At 48.5% G+C, this 15,705-nt stretch overlaps 1 protein-coding gene across 1 annotated transcript in view; it reads right to left on the bottom strand.

Moving 5' to 3' along the window:
* Positions 1-10,354: 10,354 nt before the first annotated feature.
* Positions 10,355-15,705, bottom strand: part of IQSEC3 (IQ motif and Sec7 domain ArfGEF 3) — a 128,057-nt gene continuing 122,706 nt past the window's right edge. Inside the window, 5 exon segments of the mRNA XM_032764080.1 lie at positions 10,355-10,440; positions 12,803-12,882; positions 12,966-13,009; positions 13,641-13,733; positions 14,443-14,604. Coding sequence (XP_032619971.1) covers positions 12,808-12,882; positions 12,966-13,009; positions 13,641-13,733; positions 14,443-14,604 — 374 coding nt within the window. The 3' untranslated portion in view covers positions 10,355-10,440; positions 12,803-12,807.

Below are 15,705 nucleotides of genomic sequence, written 5' to 3'. Positions count from 1 at the left end.
TCTTTATCCCTGTACTCACAGGTCTGGGGAGTGAGAGATCAAGAAGTATCTTGTGGAGCTCCAGCCTGGGCTTGGAACCAGGGTGATGATGAAGAGCCTCCCAGGGTGTAGGAGGGGCAGAGGTGTGCTCAGGAACAAAGAGTAGATATGGGGATGGGGGATGCAAAATTAACTGATATGGGGCTGGAGGCGCATGCAGATTTAATTAATTGGTGCTGGATGCCCCTGAACAATCAGGAAGCACCTTGTGCAGCTGGGTGTAATTTAATGACCAGATTTTGGCAGCTATGATCTATCCAATGCCCACCATTCTGCACTCATTGTCCTGTCTCTGGTGCTGGGTGGGTCTTGGGTTGTCAGAATGTCTTTGGCTACTGAGTTTGAAGCTTTGTCAGCTGAAGATTGGAGATGAAGAGGTGAAAGATATTGAGAAATAAAGACCAGCATAGCACCAGAGGGTAGAAAAGTGTGAACTGTATATCAATATGGATCTATCTATCCATCCACTGCTAGAATGCCCAATCACTGTCATAGCTACAGTCCAAATGTGTGTGTTTTTTTAAAATTATTATCACTTTTTTTTAACAGGAGCTCAGTGTTACTCGTTGGCTTTCGCACCTGCAGAGCTAGAGTTTTAAAAGGTCAGGACTGTTTGTGTCGGAACATGTCAGAGCTGAATGACTGAAGCGTGTTTGCAGCCATAGCTGTGTGCAACACTGTCAGGCTGTAACGCTATATTACAGTGTTGCTTGAAATAATCTCACTGTGGAACTCTAGCACCAATATTTTCAAAGAGCTGCATACAAATTTAGCCTCACTATTGTCCTGAATGACTCACATTGATTGGAATGGTTTGCTGATTTGAATGGGAGTAACAGTCTGTACCTAAATCCTTCAAGCTGAATGAAAAGAAAGGCAAAAAAAAGAAAGTGGAAATGGGGTCTATTGAGAGACAGGAAGTGCTACCACTATGATCTGTGCTAAGCAACAATAGGATATACCCCGTCTGTTCCTGTTCTCAGGCTGTATTTCTGGCCAGGGGGGATGTGGGGAGGGAAATTTCTGTTAACCTGATCATTTGTGTTGTCACTATCACTAGATCCTTTGAGGGAGATGCAGTCGTACACTGCACAGGTATGAGGGTGTGCAGATTTATAAAGACAGAGCAGACACTAGACCAGACGCTGATCTCAGTTACACCAGTCGCTTTGTTGACCACAGTCGAGTTGCTCTGGATTTACACTAGTGCAACTGAGATCAGAGTCCAGCCCACAAACAAAGTTGCGGCCTTACTCGCTGGGTAATTCTCACTTATGAGCAGTCCACTTGACTTCAGTGAGTCTTCCTGGCATTGCTAAAGGATCTGGGTCGTGGACTGCCATTGTGACTTCTGATGAGGTTCTATTCTGGGGCAATTTGAAAAGGTGTCGTACTTGAATCTCCAAGACAAGACAGCGCCTGCTTCTGGTCTCACTTACACCAGGGTAATTCAATGGATTTTCAGCAGAGTAACTCTGGCTTAACACTGATGTTACTGTTGAGAAGAGAATTGGGCTCACAGTAGCCTTCAAGGGAGACCACTCCTGCAACCTCAGGGACAATTGTTTCACAGACAGATTGTTTAGTCGGTATCTGCCTGATGAAGTTCATTGATAATAGAATGGGACATGTTAGCTTTTGTTCCTTGGGACCCTCCCATTAATGGAGTGAGAGCTGCACAGCTGTGTAGCTCTCCTGGGACCCAGATGTTAGCCCTCTTTGGGCTGGTCTGCAGTGGGAAATTACATTGGCACAGTTACATCTCTCAGAGATGTGAACAATCCACACACCGAGAGATGTAGCTATGCTGACCTAGTGCGACAGAAGAATTCTTCAATTGCCCCAGTTACCACCTCTCAGGGAGGTGGGTTACCTCTGCTGACAGGAGTACCTATTGGCGTAGGCAGGGTCTACACTGAACCACCGCAGCTTCCTCATTTGTTTTGGGCTTTGGATGAAAGCTTTTCTCCAGAAACACCATGAACAGAAGGGGGGAAATTAACCAGTCTTGGAGTTCAGAGGAGCCCTCCCTGTCTCATTCATTGGGGGCTGTGCACAATAGCCCCAGTTCAGCAAAGCATGTCAGCGCTTGCTTAACTTTAAGCACTTTCTCAAAGTTTCTAAATTAATTAACGTGTTTCAAAATTTCCCGTGAAAATTAATTGGCATTTTTTGGCTTTTACTAATGAGAGCATTATATAATATGTATCCCCAGGGCTTAAATTCAGGTAACTATTTTCAAACCCACGAGGCAGAAGCCCTGAGCCCTGGCGTACCCTGAGGAGCTGAAACCCTGAGCTCTAGCGCCTCCCATGCGGGGGCGGGGGATCTGGGAAATACTCTCTGAGAATGTCAGCCCTGTATATCTGTAGATAGCATGGGGGGGGGAGGGGTGTCTTTTAGAGTGTAAGTGCTTCAGGCAGGGATTGATTCTGTGTGGGTACAGTGCAGCCTTTGGGATCTGCAGTAGTTAATAATAATGAATATCTGTGAGTCAGAGCAGGGTGGAAGTAGGGCATGAGCATATAGCATACAGAGAATCTTTTTCATTGCTTTCCTCTTCACAGCCATTTGTGTGATTTAAATGTCAGGTAGAAAGGTCTTCTCCAGACAAGCTCCTGTTTAAGAACATCATAGAAAATGAATTAGCATGGGATGGGCTGATATGTATCATTATCTCCAGGTAATACAGATTTTGCACATATGATCATGAATGTGACCCTCCAGGTCCTGGGAAATTCCCTGTCTTAAACTGAAACTTAAACTGCACAAACCCTTTCCCAGGAGATGTGGGTGTCTGTGGAATGCATTGAAGTCAGTAAAGGATTTGCACCATGGTGCAATCAATACCTACCCTGGCATGGGTTAGACCCTCTTCCGTAAGGATATGGAGGTGCTAAATGCATCCATCAAGGAGGAGATCTCATGCAGTGCGTACCTGTTTTTCTACATATATGAGGAGGTCTGTTCTCCCATGGCTGTGCAGAGTTTTACATAGGTCAGTTTCATTGACTTTAGTTTAATGCTTTCATATAAAGGTAAGCAGAGTCAGAATGAACTCTACCCTGACATCTGGTGGTGAATTATGGCAAGTGTGGAAAAGAATTTCAGGGGCTGATCTTGTTTGCATAGGCACACCCACCCCACCTAGCATGAGTCCACAGCAGCCTGAAATGGTCACTTTGACAGCTGTGGGATCCCCAATTTCTCTGTTATTGGGGCAGGCCCTGATTATGTGAATGAAGGACTATGGAACTGTTTTATGATAGAGGGTCTTACCATCACCTATGTAGCACTTGGTAGACAAGGGACATGGGTTTCAATGCCTAGTGAGTGGAGAGAGGTTGGGGATTGGTATGTGTACCTGATGGTCCAGGCCCCCCTCCCTTTTTGAGGGCCTGGAACACTGATTGCACATCCTTCTCTTTTCAGTGTTGAAGAGCAGTGCTAATTTTGATTCCATTAGGAGTCTATCTAGAGGCTGCTGAGCTGAATTCACTTTGGGCCAATGGTGCAGTAGCACTGGGGCTCCCCTACTACAAGCTGAAATCACTAAAAGAGCTAAACTTACTGAGTTGAGTGCTGTGTTAACTAGTGGGGGAGCCTGAAGATCTATCACTAAGTGGCTGGCAGAGGGAGCAGTTTGCAGCCCATGGAACAGTGAGTGGAGTGGAGTGGAGCTGAGTGGTTTGTGGGATGGTTGGAGCGGCCCATGGGACAGTAAGCAAGTGGAGTGGTTTGCTGGGATGGCTGGAGGAGCGGTGCAGCTGGTGGAGTGGAGCCAGTCGTGGTGAAGGCTGCAGGAGAACTCCACAGAGAGGCGGGGCAGTCGGCCCACGTAAGGTGCCCCTTAACACCTGGTGTGCCCCCCTCATTTCCATCCAGGCTGGGGGGGTAAAACTCTGCAGATAAACTTTCGAACTCTGGGGCGGCACTGACCAGAGACAGAGACTTATGGGTTGCTGGACTTTGGGGTGATGGGACTTAAGACCCTAAGGGGAAAAGGGCATTGCCAAACTTACTTGGTGGGCCTTTTGCTCATGGTTTATGTTATGAATCTTGTTTGTGGTGTTTCCCTAATATGATGCCACATTGTTTCCCTCCTTTATTAAAAGGATTTTGCTACACTCAGACTCTGTGTTTGCGAAAGGGGAAGTATTGCCTCCCAGAGGCGCCCGGGGGGGGTGATATGTAATTGTCCCAGGTCACTGGGTGGGGGGTCGAGCCGGTTTTGCATTGCATTATTGAAATGGAACCCCTGGATACTGAACCCGGCCCTTGTTGCTGCCAACTCAGAGGGGCAAGAAGGGTTACATAAATACGTGTGTATCTATGTTTGGCATGGGAAGAGCAGTTTTCTCTGTCTCCAATCCAAATATTAACCAACCCTGAGTCTGCTTAGCTTAAAAGATGTGGTAAGATCACACCCCCAGATGTATGGCTGCAATGTTTGGACATTGTATGACTGTATATGCAGTGTGTTTGTTTTTGTACCATATATATTTGTATGTTCAGCATATGTGCAAATACATTAGCTGCACTGTGTCTTTGCATGTACAGCCTGTTTGCATGTGCTGTGTTTATGTATAGCATGTGCATATGTCTATGTGTGTGAGTTTATCTGCAGCCTGCATGTACATGAAACGTGTTTGCAAATGCAGCACATGAACATGGTGGTATCTGCTGTGTTCACACATTTGCATGTGCGTGCACATCTCCTCCCCCAAAGGTGCATAAGTGCATAAATGTGTAGATGAATTCCACTTGCTGTGTGATGCTCCAGTGGAACAGGAAGGAGGCTTTGCATTCTTGTCCACTCTACCACACCGTGGGGGCAAACTTGCATTGAATTGGCTTCTCTCTGATGAGAACCATTTCTTCCCGGCTGCCTTTGGGCCTGATCCTCAGAGAAGCTGAGCATAGCCAGCTCCTATTGACGTCAGTGGGAGCTCAAGCTGCTCAACCCCTCCCAAAATCAGGTTTTTGGTGCCTAGCTCATCCAGCCCGTGCGCACAGAGGGGTCTAAGGACACAATGAATTAGCTGAGGCAAAGAAGACATTAGTGCACAAGTGACATATCTCAATATAATTTCTAAAACTCTATGAATTGGACAGATAAAATACTTCTGGTCTATTTTTGTTACAAAATATTAGCCATTTGGATTCTTTGCTAGGTGTGACCACACCGCTGTTCCCAAAGGAAGCTGCTTGGAAGGATATTTACAGCAGGAAACAGATACAGACAGACAGGTGCTCTCAAATGCCTACACATAGGTAACATTTGTGTTTTAAAAAAGAAACATTCAGATGGGATGTGCCATGTGGCGAAGGTGTGAGACCCTGATGCCTTAAAAGCCGCTGTCCCAGGCATGGCTGCTGAAAAGCATTCCGGAGAAAACGGGCTACAGCCTTTAGAGAATTACAAATAGATCCCAAGAAACATTTCTGGCAGCTCCAGGCTCCTGGCCTTAGCATGGGCTGCTAGAGCAGCGGGAGCGGCATAAGCTAAGTCAGCAAAGACGTCTGATTTGCATTCCCCATTGCAAAGCAGAGATTCTCCCAAGTAGCAGCTCATGGCATCCTGGATTGAACTGTGTTTTAGAAGCCCCACAAACATATGACAATAATTCCAGATTGAGCCTTCTAAAAAATACTCAAGTATTATAGACCAATAGCTCCAAAACACTGCAGAACATGGTTGAGTTTTTGAAGAAGGGGATTTGGAGTCAATTAGATTCCACTTTACGACCAAACACATAAAGGGTAACAATGGATGCTGTGGAATTCCTTCTGGGATTTATGAAAATCCATATTAAAAAATACTGTAGTATTGTACAGCCATGGCCCAAATACTCTTGTATCTGCTGGCCTGATTCTCCCCTATCTTTCATACCAGTGTTGCCCTGGGGGAATCGCCAAAGTTACTGATAATTTACACAGGTGTAAGAGAAGAATCAGGATGAGAGAGACATCTTCTGGGCTAATGTAAAGGGACAGAGTGCCTTCCACTTTGTTTTACCCCAGAGGAGGATTTTGCTCCTTGTGCGCTGGACCATTACTGTACAATGCCGTGTTGTTTGTTTAATAAGCGATGATCTGAATGCAGCAGCAAATCATCACTTCAGTTTGGCTTATCTAATTTCTGCAGCAGGCTCCTGCCTGATCTCACAATCCAAAATCTCCTGCCAGTCTCACAGTCAGAAAAACCATTGTGTGTGGGTTGGTGATTTTCTTTGGGCCACGTTTCTCAAAGCAAGGGGTGGATTGTTTCTTGCTTTTCCCCAGGCCTTTCGCTACAATGTTTGTTCAATCTCTTTGTCTAACGACACCCTGCCACTGATCAGGTTATGTGCAGTGGTGTCTACTTGCAGAATTATAAGTATACTGCGTGTGTGTGTGTGTCTGTTCATCTGTGGATGAGGAGTAGTGGGGCACAGGAGTACAATAGGCCAGATGGTGTGTATACACACTTTAAAGCGCTTGTAACTCTCTTAGACGAACCCAAAGGAAAATCAGCAGAGGGTCTCTGGTCACAGTCCCAGAGGGCTCAACTACACAATGGATTTTAGAGCAACCCCTTCTACTAAAGGAAAATCCTGGAATAAACCAAATAACCCTTGCCAATTAACCATCACGGAAACAAGCTACACATCCAGCAGTGTAGAAGCCAAGTAGAGGAGGTGGTATGGTATGTCATTGCTTCCCTGATCAAATCTCCATGCCAGAAGCAGTCTTTGGTAGGTCAGGGAAGTGGAGCTCCCTCACCCTACTACATCCCTTCACCCTATGTATTGGTAAATCCTAGCACTGCTGTTAGCTTGCTCCTGGATTCTCTGTAACCTGAAGTCTTTAAATCAAGATTTGAAGAGTTCTATAACTCAGCCTGAGGTTACAGGCCTAGTGCAGGAATGGGTGGGTGATGGTCTGTGGCCTGTCATGTGCAGGCCAGACTAGATGATCATGAGGGTCCCTTCTGACCTTAAAGCCTATGAACTGAGGAGTCTTTCATCCAGTGTTAAGGGGGTGGCGGGAAGGACTCAGACTCAGAAAAGCTTCCTGCTTCCTATGTTGTCTTAACCTCACCAATTAATTATTAATAATGTAAATCTCTCTTCTAGGAACTTCACATTGTTATGAACATTTTATCTAAAATAATTATTTCATCAAACACTTTAAGGTGTTTTGTTGTCACTTTGCGTTAAGTGTCAAATGAAATCCAATTTATTTAAACGCACACAAACTTTCACTGGCTTAATGAACTCTGGGAAAAATCAGCCTTCCTTCAAGGCTGAGAGAGTAAGCCTGGAGAAGGAAGAAAACTGCCAGAGATGTTTAGACACTGTCATCTTCACATCAGCAGCGGGCAAAAATAAAATGCTACCAACTGCTAGCTGGCAGCGAGATGACAAATTCTACCTGTAGGATTTCCCAGTAAGCTAAGGCTCAGTCAAACGAAATCCTGCCACAGCTAGTCTGGAAGGGCTCACTCATTCCTCATTACAAAGCCAGATAGCATGGGAGCTACTCTGCATTTCAGAGCCTGCTGCAGGAGAGGGTAGCTGAAAGTCAGGCTTGTAACACTGGCCGCAGTGAAAGCTCAGCACTGCAAAGGAGGAGGCCTTAAAACTGGTCCCACTAAAGGGAGTGGGGGGGGACAGTTTCTCAGGAGAGCTTCCTAATCTTTGGCCCTTACCAGCGTCCAAGTCCCTGCCTTGCCCACAGACTGAGAGGGCTCATCATAAGCTTCCCCTGTGTGGTGCCTGCTTGGTTCCCTTTAATCTGCATTTGGCATTAAGTATAAAAGCAGAGGGATTACAACCTGCTTCGGACAGAAAAACAAAGTCAAGAAAGCAGCATCGGCATGTGCGTGTACACGAGACACTCACTGAAACGGGGTATATGTGCATTCCAAAGGTGGGGATAGAGCAGCAAGTGCTGGGCTTCTTACCAGGCTTTTTTGCCAATACCTAGGCACTGTCCTGGGTGCCCCAGCGAAATACAGCGTCTCCCCTCAACCCTGCCTGGGAGTCAGGCTGACATCCCACAGCACATGGCTTTCATGGCTCTAATCCAGAAACTTTTTCATTCTCATCCCAGTCAAACCCTGGTTGATCACAAGCCCTTCAAGCTGAATGTCCTGGCAGAGCCCACTGACACGTGAAAGGATGTGGGACAGCCCAACATGCATAGCCTGACAGATCACAGCCTTTGCTTCTGCGAATAGCCCCACTGAACTCAAAGGGATGGCACCAACTGGAGTAAAAGGCCTGCTGTATCTGACTCAACGCTACATTTCCTGATGAATCAAGCACTGTCCTCCACAATCCCCCACCTCCAGGTGACTGACAAGAAAACTGCTGTGTCACCAGCTAACACTGGGCTTCCGTGGCTCAGTCACACGTGGCAAGGAAAAATCATCTCTCTCTTGCACGCTTTTTAAAAATCTAAAATAAGGACCTAAAACTTGTTCTGCCCTATTTTCAAATTCTAAAGTTGCTCTGCTTAAGCCTCACAGGGAGATTGAGCGAGCGAAACCAAAGCCTTTAAGCTAATTAATACCTGCTCCTCCCCGCTGCGTGGGGAGATTTTTTTTCTAAAAATACAGCCCTAGCCCGTTTTAATGCCGGCTTTCTGCATGTCAGTGTGACCAATAAGCGAAAGGAGTTGAGCTGTCATTTCCCTCTCGAGGGCTGAAAGTTGGCTTAGGGGGACGGGGAGGGAGCCTGGGGTGTGCAAAGAGTGGGAGTGTGAGGCCAGGACCAAATTCGCTTAAGGGAGCTTTAAGCGGGGGCAACAGACTAGCCAAGCAGGAGGCCATGTTTAAAGCATACGTCCACAAGGCTGTCTGGAAGGTGGACTCCAAACATCCCCCTCCATGCAACACTGAAGAGAAAGGATCAAATGAAGGTATTTTCCATCCCAGAAGGTGAACTTAACATTTGGCTTTTTCTGAAGAGCACAAATTCCAGTGAGAAGGAGATACAAAATCAGCCGGGAGAGAACATGGGTGCGGTTGGGGCTGGTGGAGTCCTCCAGGTATGGGAGTATACTCCTTTATGCCAGAACAGTGTGTGTCCGTGTGCACCCCAGATCCAGACAGCACTAGCTCTTTGAGAAAGCAACCACTCCAGAAAGCTTTTTGGGGGGCCTAATCTCTCCCTTCTGCACCTCCAGAACAACTTGGTGTTTCCTTTCCTAAGCATGCGCTGAGCATACTCTACCACACAGGTGTACTTCCATGTGATGAGTTCTGCTGAGTCTCAGCAAAGCTCTCGTGACACAGTGTCCCAGTTGAACAACAGAAAGAGTTTTGGTGTCCAAAGTGAGGCCATCATTGGATTCTACCACAACTTGGGACAGTCTCCCCTTCTCCTGCTTGTTCTCTTGTGGAACCGGCTGCTGTGAGAGGAGAAGATATCAAAGGGTGGTGAGGCGGAAGCATGCGATGAGTCTCACAAGTTCTCAGCTCCAGCTTAGCAGGTAGCAACAGCGGCAGCAGTGTTGGGGACAGTAGCTCCTCCCCCCATCCCACCCATGCTCTACCCAAAGTTGGTGCCCTGAAAGGTGAGTCTGTTCCCATCAGAACCCGTCAAAGTTTCATGTGATAAAATCTGTGGCGGAGAACAGGCGAGGTGGAGGAGAGGAGTGAGGAGGAGAAAGAAGGGTCAAGATAGCAAACAGAAGACACAGAGCAAACAAAGCAGAGAATCAACAAGCTCACTGGGAGCAGGGTGGCAAAGAACCATGGAGTGGGTTGGCGCGGGTGGAAGTGTGAGCTCCAGGACTGGCAGTTTCTATAAAGGGCTCTCCACAATTACCATCATCTCAGGGCCGATGGGGAGGAGTTAGATCTGTTCAGGTTTGGTTTTTCTTCTCTTTTACTAAAAAATAAATCTCAAACTAGATCTCTTTGTAAACAGAAAGGGTTCCAGGGAAAATCTGTGCTGTTTGGTGGTGGTGTGGCTACACTAGACTGCGTGATCCACTGGAGTACCTACGCCTATGAAGCAGGGAGCTGGGGGGGCAGTACTGGTGTGGGTGGTTGTAGGGTGGTGGCGGAGGCGGAAGTGGGGGCTGATGGATGATTTTCACTGGGGTCCCTTGGAGCCCGCTGCCTGCACTGCGCAAGGGGGTGGAGCTGCAGGAGTCGGAGGAGACGTAGCGGGTCAGAGTCTGGTTGAGGGCCGGCTCCATACGAGCGAGGCACGGCTTGTCCAAGACAATGACTTTGACAATCTGCTGGCACTGTACAAGTGTCCCTGCCGAGGCGGGATAGGAGGGTACCAATGCTGTCTCCAGCCTCTCCCGTGGCATGTTAGGACGTGTGCTGGCCTGCGTTCCATTCTCGGGCCCCAGGACGGAGTTGTGCTGGTACGTTTGAAGCCTGTTGTGAATTGACACCTAGTTTAGAAACAGTCAAAGAAGCATTAAATGTTACAAGACATTTTCCCATCTGCTACTACTGGCTGCCCTGAACCCCACAATATCTCATTTGCATCAACCATAACCCACCCAAAGCATGAGCCCCAGCCACAGCTCCCTCTTCCCCCACAATAGTTATCTGCCCTCCTATGCCCCAGCTAGAATTAAGGTGCCCTCTTGTTGCCATCACATGAAAAGCAGGATCAGCCTTTCCAAATGCAATGCACACGTTGATTATCCAAACCTCCTGGGGCGTGTGAATGAGTTCTGATAGTGGAAGCCTCTGAGAATTCTCATTGTAATGAATTGACCTTGGGGGCCAGGCCCTGGCTCCAGGCAGCAGGGCAGGTGGGTTGGTGAGCAGCATTTCAGATAATCAAGGCTGTACAGTTCTGTAAAATGACATTGGCTGAGGCTCAGAGCGAGACTTGCACCCATCCCAGTGCCCCATCTCCCTGAGCGGGAAGGTGCACAAGATGATTTGCTAAGCTGTTTACAAAGAGAAAAAAGCAGAAATCTGACATATTCCAGCAAACTGCAGCTCCCACTGATCCATTTGATGGTTTGTAAGTGAAAGGAAATGAGTTAAAAGAAATTATCCATCTAGCTAGTACAATGATAAAAGAAAGGCATGATGAAATGGCAGCAGATTAGATAATCTCAGAGAAAATGGAGATGCTCTTCTGCTGATGCGAATTACTGGGCAATCAGAAGGAAGAGGGGAAAGGAAGATAGGCTTTAGGGGTCTCCGTGGACCTGAAGAGAGTCCCCCATGTATGGGCACCCACTGATTCCAGAGTGAAAATGGGGCGGGAGCTCAAATGTAATGGAACTGCCCCGGGGCACAGGGGTCGGCAGGGCAACAGGCTGGCTCCAAGAAGTGGTTGGCTGCAGGGCAATGAAGTAAGTGGGGCTTCCTGGGAGGACTGGCTGATGGCAGAGCTCTCCCTGCCCATGGGTATCTGCCAGGTGATGGAGATCCCCGGGGGGTGGGTGGAGAGGATGGGGGTTGGCTGGCAGCAGGGAGGAAATAAGACTCCCTCATGGGGACCTGGTGATAGTACAGCTCCCCCCACCAATGGATAGGTGCAGGTATCGGCGCTCCTCATGGGAGGATGGGTGGCTGCTGGGCTTCCCTGGGGGCACTGACTGGCTGTAAGGAAGTGACGCTGTCTCCAGAACTGGATCACTTTGGTGGGGGTCAGAATTCTGACATATGAAAAAGTGTTTGCAGGTTTCTGGTGCTTCCCCACAAAAGTAGGTGTGTGGAGGACGGTGGCAGAATGTACATCTGCTGGCAGATGGCACGGCCCACTGGGAACCGGTGTCTATGAGGAATGGGGCTCTCGTGGGAAGCTGCAGGGTAACTGAGCTTCCCTCAGGAATGGGTATCTTTGAGGTGATGGAGTCTCCCCTAGGAAAGAGCGAAGTGTGAGCAGCACCCCAACTGACTGAGGCAATGAGCTGCAGGGAAACATCAGTCTCAGAGGAAACTGGAAGCTGAGGACTGAAAGCACCTATCTCAGGAAATGGTTGTCTGAAGGGAAACACAGCTTCCTCTTCCCCAGGGGCGGTTCTAAGTATTTTACCACCCCAAGCACGGCAGGCAGGCTGCCTTTGGCGGCTTGCCTGAGGGAGGTCTCTGGTCCCGTGAATTCGGCGGCATGCCTGCAGGATGTCCACCGAAGCCGCGGGACCAGTGGACCCTCCGCAGGCAAGCCGCCAAAGGCAACCTGCCTGCCGCCCTCACGGCGACCGGCAGAGCACCCCACGCGGCTTGCCACCCCAGGCACGCACTTGGTGTGCTGGTGCCTGGAGCCACCCCTGCTCTTCCCTCAAAGAGGACTGAGAGCTGCAGAGGGCTGGAGTGCACTATGGCAACAGGCATCTGCCGCGGGATAGAACTGCCCTGGGAAAGGCCAAGTTGAGGGCAGCTAAGCCACTTAGAGGAGATCTCCTCAGTGATACAGCTATGCTGGGAGAATGGGCAGCTGGGAGGCAATGGGGGTCTCTGCGTAGGAAAGCGTATCTGCTAGGAACACACAGTCCCTGCAGAAATGTGTGCAAACTGGACAGTGGAGCTCCCTGCATAGGAAGGTAACTCACTGGGGCAAGGTTTGCAGGGAAGGTTACTGCAGTAAGTTCGCACTGGTGGCTGCATGGCGTTAGCAATGTCAGTGGCCTGTCCAGGCAAGTTTTTAGTTGGGTTCTCAGTCTTCCCTTAAGTAGCAGCGCGGGTTAGTCTATGGCATTTGGGAGCTCGGTCCATGAGGGATGTTGCAGTTATAAAGACGGATTGAAAATGCTTTGAAATTTAGTTTGGATTTGAAAGTTGTATTACCCGTCCTAGCAGTAACTTTTAATTGTATCTCTGGAAATTGGTAAAATTGTCAGTCTGGCTGGGGAGGCATTGATTAAAACCTGAGAAAAGAAACAACAGAGAATGTGAGAAGAGCTGAAGTGAGAGAGAATTACTTACCTCAGCTGCTCTGTGCTCTACTTACCTCCACTGTGCTGTCTGAGACCTTCTCCCCCAGCTCCTTCTTGCCTTTGAAATAAAACAGATCCATCAGTGAGGAAACCTATGGTTCATGACATCAGAAGGAGCATAGCATGAGACTATGGCAGCTCAGGGGACAGGGGAGGGGCTATGGAGCCTCTAGGTTCAACTCCAGCCCAGACCGATGGCAACTGATTGTTGTTATCATGTGATAACCACTTGGTGGGGTAGATGAAATGAGCTGCTGATCCCAGCTCAGTTTCTTGTGGACTGGTACCCAAATCATCACTGTGTCTGGCCTTAATTGGCAGTTGTGGCAGCGAAGCCAAGCCAGGAATGAACATGAAGCCTGTGCTACCTAGACGTGGCAGGTCGGTAGGAGGGTGTGAGAAGAGCTTACAGTGCAATTGCCCATTCCTGGCTTTGGTCTGTTCCCTTTCCCCTCCAATGGGTTCTCTGTGGCTATTTTGCAGTTGAGGTGGCCCTCAGAGAGGCTTTTAAAGAATTTTCTTAGGTACCTGCTGAGCACTTATGCCCAACTCACTTCCACTGTTTGCTGAGGGCCCAGCCCTTACTCAGAGTGCTGAGCACTCGCGCCCACTGAAGTCAACATGAGTGCCCATGTGAATGTCTGAGTAACAGCTGCACAGTCGGTCCCCAAAGGCGAGTGACTTCTAACCTGTCGGAGATGCTTGCTTGGACTGTGGTTCCATCTGAGCCCCGTTGGTCTTTAACGTAAGAGTCTTTGCCCCCTGCTGCTTCTCCAGCTCCCCTGAGAGTCAGACGGATAACAGTGAATGGGGAGAGACCGGGACAAGAGTGAAGGTGAGACAAAGAAACAGAAGAGAGAGTCACCCAGAAGAGCGGATGTACAAACAAGAAGGGAGAGACCGAGAAGCAAAGGAAGACAGGAGAGAAATAGGATTAGAGATGTTGTGTATGCACATGCTTGTAACTCCCCCCGGAGGGACAGACTCTGACACCCACATTCACGGGGAGTAGCACCTTACTCCATGAGTGATACAGTTGACTCCAATGGGAATACTCATCCACTCAGAGATATTAAGGCCAGCAGGAACTCTCCTGATCTAGCCTGACCTGAAGAGCACAGGTCACAGAATTTCACCCAGCAAAACACAGACGGTGGTGCAGTGACTGGCCCAAGATCACCGACAAGCTGTGACCAGAGCCCAGGTCTCCTAACTCCCAGCCCAGTACCCTGTCTATGGGGTCATGCTGCCTCTTGTGGAGTAAAATAATGCAACATGATGAAGGTTATCAGCAGTTGTGGCTTATACCAGTTCATATATACAGAACCTTCACAGGTACTCACAGATTATTTCTGTGTATGGACATACATAGGGACAATTACATGCATATTCCAACTTTCACCCACATAAAAGGGATCTTCAACCCCCCAACACGCATGGACATACATACAAGATGACTGCATGGAGTCTGGATCACACTGGAAGCCTTACATTCAATTCGTATCTGTTCTAGCTCCATCACCTCTGCTATTGACTCTTTTAGATCTTCCACAAATTTCTGCATTTCCTCTGAACCCAGAGCACAGAAGTGTAGTACCTGTTTCTTGTCTGAGCCTGAGACTGGAGTCACCAGGGTGATGCCATGGGGGTAATCTGAGAACAAGACATGAATAGAGATTGACAGAATGAAAAATCCAGACCTCACAGCACCAGCCCTTGCTTGAGATGTGGCTGTATCACTCCCACTACAGCACAACATTCAAGACTTTCTAGCATGGATGCAAAGATGCAGTGCATCGTCGTAATGTAGCACAGTGCAGCATCTGGGAACTTGCACTGTTCGGGTCACAGATCCTGTGCTGTCCTATAGCATAGGTGCTGTGACTCTACAGGGGATTGTCTCATAGTGCAGCACAGGACCTGTCTCCTGCAGCGCCGAGAAACAACTGCCGCATCTCCCTTGCAGTCACTGACAGTACTATGTAACTGGTACTTGCCACCACCATGTGATTGCATTTCCTCTGTAGGTTGCAGCATGGCAAAAAAGGACTTTGCACAATATGGTGCAAGCACAAACACTACAGTACAGTGCAGAGGCCAGCAACCTCCAGCACTGACATAGCACTGCAATGACCCCACTAAATACCAGCTCAGCATGCAGGAAACTCCAGCACTCAGAATAATAACTGTAACGCTTCTGATATGTTCCATGTGTTCTGGGAACCTTCAGGACTGTGACATGACAGTAGAGCACTTGGGTTGAATAGCAGCAAAGGACTCACAATCAGGCAACAAATCTTTCTCTCACCCAGCAGGGGACAGAACAAATCCGGCACCATTGAAGTCAATTGCAAAAACTCCCATTGATTCCAGTGGGGCCAGGAATTCACTCTAGATCTCTGTCCTAGCCAGCAGGGGGCATCACAGGGAAGGGTTTACAAGGGTCCTAGCCTGCTTTCTGTCCCAGCCAGCAAGGGGCACCACCTACACTGGGAGGTGAGCCCACTGTGCAGGGAGAGGAAGTGGGACACAGAGACATACTCCTTTCATCCAGCTTTAAACAGACAGGCCTATTTTTCAGTGCTTTGTCCTCCATCTGGTACTGAGACAAAACTGGATGTGGACAGTACTGGACAAGGGATGCCATTTTGAAGAGCACACTCTGCAACTGCTGGTGTGTACTTGCATGCATGGCGTGTGCAAGGTATTGCTGGCCAGGCTGGAGTCACACCCACTCCTGGCCAGTATTCTGGG

The sequence above is a fragment of the Chelonoidis abingdonii genome, chromosome 1 (genome assembly GCF_003597395.2).
Source record: "Chelonoidis abingdonii isolate Lonesome George chromosome 1, CheloAbing_2.0, whole genome shotgun sequence".
NCBI lineage: Eukaryota > Metazoa > Chordata > Testudines > Testudinidae > Chelonoidis > Chelonoidis abingdonii.
The sequence above is the reverse complement of the archived record's forward strand: the minus strand, read 5'-3'. Positions and strand labels throughout refer to the sequence as shown.